The 8,317-nt window shown below is 50.6% G+C and overlaps 2 protein-coding genes across 4 annotated transcripts in view; both read left to right on the forward strand.

Annotated features, from left to right (window-relative positions):
- RNF31 (ring finger protein 31) overlaps positions 1-1,411 on the forward strand; it is a 16,527-nt gene extending 15,116 nt beyond the window's left edge. For 2 of the 3 annotated variants that reach the window (XM_023508143.1, XM_023508142.1), the window contains exons 19-21: positions 621-717; positions 998-1,166; positions 1,273-1,411. In XM_023508143.1, the coding sequence (XP_023363911.1) occupies positions 621-717; positions 998-1,166; positions 1,273-1,326 (320 nt within the window). In that variant the 3' untranslated portion in view covers positions 1,327-1,411. The remainder of the gene's footprint in view (positions 1-620; positions 718-997; positions 1,167-1,272) is intronic. The other variant, XM_003801948.3, reaches the window with a different exon arrangement.
- An 80-nt stretch (positions 1,412-1,491) lies between these two features.
- On the forward strand, positions 1,492-6,858 carry IRF9 (interferon regulatory factor 9). Its single transcript, XM_003801951.3, has 9 exons — positions 1,492-2,051; positions 2,809-2,989; positions 3,642-3,819; positions 4,029-4,159; positions 4,249-4,351; positions 4,455-4,526; positions 5,100-5,441; positions 6,341-6,456; positions 6,584-6,858. Exons 2-9 carry the CDS (start codon positions 2,810-2,812, stop codon positions 6,656-6,658), a joined length of 1,197 nt encoding a protein of 398 aa, XP_003801999.1. The 5' UTR covers positions 1,492-2,051; position 2,809; the 3' UTR covers positions 6,659-6,858.
- Positions 6,859-8,317: the final 1,459 nt, after the last annotated feature.

An 8,317-nucleotide genomic window follows, 5' to 3' on the forward strand; every position in this document is an offset into this window, starting at 1 on the left:
CTCAAGGTGTCATGAAACAGACCAGAGAAAAGGAAAGTGTTACGACTAAAATTAAAATAGAGGTGGTGCCTGTAGCTCAGTGGGTAGGGTGCCAGCCACATGCACCAGGGCTGGTGGGTTCAAACCCAGCCCCGGGCAAATAAAAACAAAAAAATAGCTGGGCACTGTGGTGGGCACCTGTAGTCCCAGCTACTTGGGAAGCTGAGGCAAGAGAATTGCTTGAGCCCAAGAGTTTGAGCTGTGACACCACAGCACTCTACTGGGAGTGACAAAATGAGACTCTGTTCCAGAAAAAAAAAAATAGAGGTAAGACCTTCAGAGAATCAGTTAACTATGCGAGAGCTAAATAACAACCAAAAGAGCTATCTCAAGGGCATGTGTGTTGATGAGTGAAAAGCCAGCTTTGAGAAAGGAAGGACAACAAGGTCCCTGCTTCTGTGTCAGAGTTGATCTGCCGTTGGCATCTCTAAGTACCCTCCACCACTAGGGGAGCAGGAATTTCTATGCTCAGTCTCATCCCTGGAGACTGCCTACCCTGCTCTGGATATTCCATTTTTCCTAGGGCTTTGTGGTCAGTGGCCTCTTCCCAACAAAAGGTCCCTTTCTTCCCTCACCCATAGGTGGCTGCCGAGTGATGGAACAGAAAGAGGTTCCCAATGGGCTCAGGGATGAAGCTTGTGGCAAGGAAACTCCAGCTGGCTATGCCGGCCTCTGCCAGTGAGTGCTGGCAGGACACAGAACATGGTGTTGGGCATGAGGGTAGGAGTGGTGAGGGCATTCCCAGGCAGTAAAGTGGGTCTCTGGGAGCAATCACTCCCATAAGAGGTGAGAGAAAGTGGGCTCTCAGGGCAAGGGCATATGTAGGTGGTAGCAGGCAGTGTGTGCAGGTTGGCACTGCCTATAAGTACAATAGGCAGGGCTTGTCAGTCTTATTTGAGTATCCTGTGTCCGATTAATATTAGCCAACAAAAGAACAAGTATTCTGCTCTCCTACCAGGGCACACTACAAAGAGTATCTTGTGAGCCTCATCAATGCCCACTCACTAGACCCAGCCACCCTGTATGAGGTGGAAGAGCTGGAGACGGCCACTGAACGCTACCTGCACTTGCGCCCCCAGCCTCTAGCTGGAGAGGATGTCCCTGTCTACCGTGCCCGCTTGTTACAGGTATAGCCTTCACCCAGCCTTGCCTCTGACCCCACCCTCCAGAAGTCACCTGTTCTAGACTGTCTGAGCTCCAGGCTTCCAGTATCATTACCTTCTCTCTCTGCAGAAGCTGACAGAAGAGGTGCCCCTGGGACAGAGTATCCCTCGCAGAAGGAAGTAGCCGAGGGCAAGAGTCCTGATGAGGGTCCTGTGGCCTGACTCCATCAGGAACAGCTCCAGCACCAATAAAGAAGCATCTTATTGTGCAGGCTTCTTGGTGGTCCTTCTTCCTGGCCCCACCATCTAGGGAAACCATGGAAAGAGGAGGGGTGAACAGTTTTTCTGAAAGGGACCCCTGAAACTTACCTCTTGACCACCCTGGACTCAGGGTTAGGAAGGACTTGATACCACAGATAGGCAAAGGAGGCCCTCCCATCCAGCTACCTGGCCTGGGCTTCCTCCCACACTAGTTTTTTCATCAAACTTGGCTGGTATTTGAAGTCCTGTAATTTGTACCAGGCAGACACTGGGAGAATGCAGATGCACAGGTGTACACCGCAATCCAGAGGCCCCAGGCCAGACTAGGAAACTCTGGGCTCCCTGGTGAGCTGCAGTGTCACACAGGAGTATGGGAAGGAGGAAGGGGAAAGATAGCAAGGCAGGAGCTGAACTTGCTGCTCACAGTGGGATTTTGACAGTGAGAGTCTCATATACTGCTTCCCTCTGGTGGCAGCCAGCTGCCCTGCAACTTTGAAGCCACGTGATTTCTGGGAAAAGGACCTCCCTGGAGGAGAACTGAAACTTAGGGTGGGGACTATCGAAAAGGGCGGAGAGATCACGGAGACGCCTATCCAGGAACTAAGCTGAGGTCCTCTGAGCCCTGGAACAGCCTGGACAGCGGCTCAGGTAAGATCAGCCTAGTAGGAAAGCGAGCCTGGGATCTCGGGCTACAAAGGCCAACCAAATTGGAGCTGGGGGTGGGGACTCTTGGGGCTCCTCTGCTACACTGAAGAATAGACAGACAGGCCTGTGAGTTAGGAAGCAGGTTTGGCCTGAGAGTAAGTGAGAGACAGGCGGGCGAGTGCTCCCGCAGGCAAAGGACAGGAAGGCCTGTTGGTAGCTCAGAGAGTAAGGCGCCTGCCCTATCCTCACCTGACTGTTCGACGGCTTGCCTCCGGACCCTGCCCACTTCTGCTGCAGCTCCACCCAGCTTTCTGACCTACCTCCCCTTGGGGCAAACGGGGGGGAGGGATGGGATTCAAAGGACAGCTTGTGGGGAGGGGGGAAAAGAAGAGAGCTGAGGCATTTCAGAAGCAGATACTGTCTTTACAGGTGCACAGGGCCTCTTGCCAGGAACAGAACACCAGGGGAATTCTCTCCCAAACGAAACATTCCTGAAAAGTCCTACAACGTAGACCAATGCCTAAGGTTTCCTTCCAGGTGTCACAGCTTAGAATGGATTTTTTTTTTTTTTTTGGTAATTGCTAACGGTAGAAATGAAACAGTTCTGCCTCAGAGAAGGTTGAAATGTATCTAGAGCCGAGGGAAGATGGATAGGGTCTCTGGAGGCCGTTCATAGAATCTAGCCCCATTGGCCAAGGTCCCAGGAGATGTTCCCTCCCAAGGGGTAGTTCTGATGCTTCCTGCTTCTCTCATCCCCCAGAATGGCATCAGGCAGGGTGCGCAGCACCCGAAAACTCCGAAACTGGGTGGTGGAGCAAGTGGAGAGTGGACAGTTTCCAGGGGTGTGCTGGGATGATGAAGAGAAGACCATGTTCCGGATTCCCTGGAAGCATGCAGGCAAGCAGGATTTCCGGGAGGACCAAGATGCTGCTTTCTTCAAGGTGAAAAGGCCTGGAAACCACCATCCCCTCTGAGTGAGGGATGGACTGTACACTGGTACACTTACCCTCAAGCATTTGCATCCACCTGGGTTTCAGGTAAAGGGCAGGTTGTTGGAGAGTAGACCCAGCTGCATCACTTTCAGAGCCCAGTGCAAAAATGAAAATGTAGAGGTCTCATTCAAAAACTATTAAGATCTTGTCTCAGCGCCAGTGGCTCAAGCGGCTAAGGCTCTAGCCACATACACCTGAGCTGGCAGGTTCGAATCCAGCCTCGGCCTGCCAAACAACAATGACAGCTGCAACCAAAAAAATAACCGCATTGTGGCGGGCACCTGTAGTCCCAGCTACTTGGGAGGCAGAGGCAAGAGAATCGCTTGAGCCCAGGAGTTGGAGGTTGCTGTGAGCTGTTATACCACAGCACTCTACCCAGGGGGACAGCTTGAGGCTCTATCTCAAAAAAAAAAACAAAAAAAAAAAACACTATTAAGATCTCAAGATGGCAGCACCAGAGTACAAAGCCATCATGAACGAACCATTCTGAGCTCACTGAACTCAGGGCCCTGTGTGAGTGCTTTTGTGGCCCATGAAGGTAGCCCTGTTGGAGGGGCAGTTGAGGTCTATAACATGCTGCCTCTTTCCTTCTCTTTCCTAGGCTTGGGCAATATTTAAAGGAAAGTTCAAGGAAGGGGACACAGAAGGCCCTGCTGTCTGGAAGACTCGCCTGCGCTGTGCCCTCAACAAGAGCCCTGAGTTTGAAGAGGTTCCTGAGAGAGGCCGCATGGATGTTGCTGAGCCCTACAAGGTGTATCGACTGGTACCACCAGGAACTTGTGAGTGAACCAGCAGACTGAGGAGGAAGGATATAGATACAAGCCTAACCTGTGCCACTCAGGGTTTTGCCCCATCCCTGCCCTTGGGGAGCTGCAACCCAGGACCCCTTTCCTAATTCTGCCCATCCTTTCCCTGCCTCATACCTCTCCCTTACCCTCTGTGCCTGTGAAAGGCCCTGACCTTTCTCTCCCGCTCAATGATTCCACAGCCAAGCCAGGGATCCAGAAATCACCATCAAAGCGATGCCATAGTTGTGTGTCCTCTGAGAAGGAAGAGGAAGCGAGTACTTTGAAAAACTGTAAACCCAGTCACTTCTTGCTTCAGGACCCCCTTGATAATGTGAGAGCTGGGGAGGGACCTGGGTGGGCCTGAGGGCAGGACAGAAATGAGAGGGAGAGGTGAGCTGATGATAGGCACTGTGTCTATAGGAGGAGGAGGGGACTGGTGGAAGAGAAGGCTATTCAGATTGCAAAAGCAGCAGCAGCAGCAGCAGCAGCAGCAGCCACAGCCACAGCCCTGAGCTGCAGGAAGGTACCATCTCCCCTGTCTCTTGTGTCTTCCTTGTGTCATACTTTCTGGCTTTTGGGACTCCCAGTCCTACTCTGAATGACCAGTGCCTTTGCCTCCCTTCTAGGTACCGACACAACTGAGGCCCTCTTTCAAGAGGATCAGGTGTCCCTGGAGTTTCTGCCCCCTCCAGAGTCAGGTACTTGACATTTCCAGCTCTTTCCTATTCCCTATTCCCCCCAAGTCTTCTTCCTTTGACTATGTTTAGTTGTCTAGTTAGTCTAGGCTTGCAGCAAACTGAGCCAGCCTTACATAGACTGAGGTACAGGTTACTAGGGAGTGAGAATTCCACTTGCTTGTCCAGACTCCAAAATGGTTGCTTCTTAAAAATACAAATGTACAAGGTAGCGCCTGTGGCTCAAAGGAGTAGGGCACCAGCCCCATATGCTGGAGGTGGTGGGTTTAAACCCAGCCCCAGCCAAAAACTGCAAAAAAAAAAAAAAAAGTACAACTGTACACATTCTGTTTCCTGGCAGTCAATGTTATGACTTTGATTTCTTTAAGCTAAACAGAGGCCCCATCTCCAGGGACCTTCTTGGAAACTCCAAGGCCTGGGCATAAGTCCCAATGCCCCATGAATACACATATTCGTTACTCCCCCTCAGTAGTAGGAAAGCCTAAGGAAGCCCCCTGCCTGGGGAGGGGGCAGAGGTAAAGAGATATCCCATACACTCTTCTGGCACCAGGCCCAACTGGGCTTTTCTATCCCCAGACTACTCGCTGCTGCTCACCTTCATCTACAGCGGGCATGTGGTGAGCAAGGTGCAAGTACAGAGCCTGGACTGCCGCCTTGTGGCTGAGGCCTACAGCTCAGAGAGCAGCATGAAGCAGGTGGTGTTTCCCAAGCCTAACCCACTGGAGCCCACACAGCGCCTGCTGAGCCAGCTTGAGAGAGGTGTCCTGGTGGCCAGCAACTCCCAAGGCCTCTTCGTGCAGCGCCTTTGCCCCATCCCCATCTCCTGGAATGCACCACAGGCCCCACCTGGGCCGGGGCCACATCTGCTGCCTAGCAACGAGTGTGTGGAACTCTTCAGGACTGCCTCCTTCTGCAGAGGTAAGGCTGCTCCTACTGGACCACTGAGCCTCCCTACCTCTTAGTGCCCCCAGGCCCAATTTGATGGATTCTGCCACCACTTTGTCAGCAGATCCTTAATCATAGCCTATGCATGGCACCCCTGCTTTCCTGTGTGCACATCCTATGTGGCCATATGTTCAGCCTGGCAGCTACTGCAGCACTTCTATCCCAGCCAAGGCTGCAAAAGATGAGGTTCAGATGGAGTCCAACATAAGAGTGTCACATCTTAGGGAGCAGCATCACATTGATGCATATAATTATATGAGGTGACAAATATAATTGGCACAGAGGTTTGAGTCTCATGGCCCTGTCTTACATAGACACTGGTACACATAACCATCCATGTATTTGGGAGAGCTGGTGCACACCACACCCTGCACCCCTGTACCTTGTCTCTACCACACCCCAGCCATCCCCTAGGGTTGCCCCTCACCCCTACCTAGTTTTGTAGTTCCAGTTCCAACCCTCAGTCAACTCCAAATCTGACCTTAAGAGTGGGGCCAGGAGTATAAGGGGGATGGAGTGTGCACTGGAGTGTGCACTGGAGTGTGCACATCCCCTAGCACTGGGATGTGTGAGCAAGTAGCAAAGTTTGGGCTCTTTGGTGTTAGTAGCCAGCCCCACTGCCTGTAAGGACTTTAAATTCTTCTAGCAGAGAGCTTTTCATGTTGTACTATAATCTGCCACCTCTTATTTGTGGAAGGGACACCTTTGCTGTTTGTATACAGGTGGGTAGCACGTGGTTGCCAGTATTTCTCCTGACCCTGTAGCTCCTGCTCTGGGCTTAGTCTCTATGTGCTCCTCTCCATCATGGATTCCTCACTCTTCCCTCCTGCCTCTCCTCTCTTTCTTCTAACCTTTGACCATTTCTCTTTCAGACTGGGCCAATTACCTCCAGGGCCTAGGCCCCCAACCCAAGTTCCAGGTAACACTGAATTTCTGGGAGGAGATCCCTGGTCCCAGCTATACTGCACAGAATCTTATCACAGTGCAGGTGAGTTCAGAACAGAGGCAGAGTAGTGTGTCTAATGAGGGTGGGAGGAGTGATGTTCAACAGGGCAAAGGGGTTCCAAGCAGGAAGAGAGCTCCTGATACCCTCTTCCCCTTCTCTTCTCGTACAGATGGAGCAGGCCTTTGCCCGAAACTTACTGCAGGAGACTTCAGGGGAATTACCAGCCATTGAGTCCCTGATGTAGAGCCCAGGGAACCCACCTTCCACCTCATCTCTCTGTTCTTCCTATTTCCTTTGAAGTAGGCTCAGTCTCCACCCTGTTGACTGATCTGTTTCCTTTGTGATAATTTTAAATGCTTATCTGTGATAGTTATGTCCTTGAGCTCTTCACATACACTGGCTATTATCCAGAGAACTCAAGGATAATTTTTTTCTTTTTTTTTTTTTTGAGACGGAGCCTCAAGCTATCCCCCTGGGTAGAGTGCCATGGCATCACGCTCACAGCAACCTCCAACTCCTGGGCTCAAGCGAGTCTCCTGCCTCAGCCTCCCAAGTAGCTGGGACCACAGGTGCCCGCCACAATGCCTGGCCATTTTTTGGTTGCAGCCATCATTGTTGTTTGGCAGGCCCGGGCTGGGGATTCGAACCCGCCACCTTAGGTGTATGTGGCTGGCGCCTTAGCCGCTTGAGCCACAGGCGCCGAGCCATTTTTTCCTTTTTTCGTAGAAAAAAAAAATCCTTGAAGATAAACTTTTATCTCTAAGGAACTGGGAAATTCCAAATGGTATGAACACAGGAGGCCTTTCCCTCTTACCCTCATCCCAAGCTCTAAAGCCAAGCACTTTATACTTTCCTCTTAGATCTTTGCCAAAGACCCCATCTCTACTAAAAAGAGAAAAATTAGCTGGTGTTGTGGTGGGCGCCTACTCTGGCTACTCTTGAGGCTGAAGAAGGAAGATCACTTGAGCCCAGGAGTTTGAGGTTGCTGTAAGCTAGACTGACACAATGGCACTCTATCCTGGAGCAGCAGAGTGAGACTTGGTCTCAAAAAAACAATAAATAAAATAAAAAAGAAAATTAAAGATAATAAAATAAAATGTTATTGAAAGAGGAATCAGTATCTGATTTTCTGAGAGAAGAAGGTAGCATGGGTCATGGGGGATGGTAGAGATGTAAACTTAGGAGTAGAGCACTTGGCTTAGCTTCCTGCTGATGTCTCCAGGCTGTTCTCTTCTGCCCAGAGGTTCTGGCTGGGATGCTATCTGGACTCTGTAGGTTCTGGCCTGGCACTTTACAGAGAGGTACGCTCTAAGCAACCAAAATTAAGGAGAGGGGCTGAGTGCAGTAGCTCATGCCTGTAATCCTAGCACTCTGAGAGGCTGAGGTGGGAGGATTGCTTGAGGTCAGGAGTTCAAGACAAGCCTGAGCAAGAAAGACCCCATCTCTACTAAAAATAGGAAAACTAGCTACATGTGGTGGGAGGTACCTGAGACTACAGGTACTTGGGAGGCTAAGGCAAGAAGATTGCTTGAACCCAGGAGTTTGAGGTTGCCGTGAGCTAGGCTGAGGCCATGGCACTCTAGCCTGGGTAACAGAGCAAGAGTCTGTCTTAAAAAAAAAAAAAAAACAAGAACAAAAAACAAGTGATCCCATCTCAGGGTGGGCAAGGGACTTGAAAAGAAATTTCTCTAAAGAAGATCGGCGCATGGCCTACAGATATATTAAAAAAAATGCTCTCCATCCTTAATCATCAGAGAAATGCAAATCAAAACTACTTTGAGATATCACCTAACTCCAGTAAGACTAACCCATATCACAAAATCCCAAAACCAGAGATGCTGGCGTGGATGTGGAGAAAAGGGAACACTTCTACACTGCTGGTGGGAATGCAAACTAATACGTT

This window comes from Otolemur garnettii, unplaced genomic scaffold (assembly GCF_000181295.1).
Source record: "Otolemur garnettii isolate 467f Iridium unplaced genomic scaffold, OtoGar3 scaffold00225, whole genome shotgun sequence".
NCBI classification, from domain to species: domain Eukaryota; kingdom Metazoa; phylum Chordata; class Mammalia; order Primates; family Galagidae; genus Otolemur; species Otolemur garnettii.

Bases quoted from the DNA above. Each gene is read 5' to 3' on its own strand.
- IRF9 (XM_003801951.3), top strand. From the start codon at position 2,810: ATGGCATCAGGCAGGGTGCGCAGCACCCGAAAACTCCGAAACTGGGTG. The intron at 4,527-5,099 runs GTACTTGACATT...TTCTATCCCCAG, and splicing joins TCTGCCCCCTCCAGAGTCAG to ACTACTCGCTGCTGCTCACC. The intron at 6,457-6,583 runs GTGAGTTCAGAA...CTTCTCGTACAG, and splicing joins AGAATCTTATCACAGTGCAG to ATGGAGCAGGCCTTTGCCCG.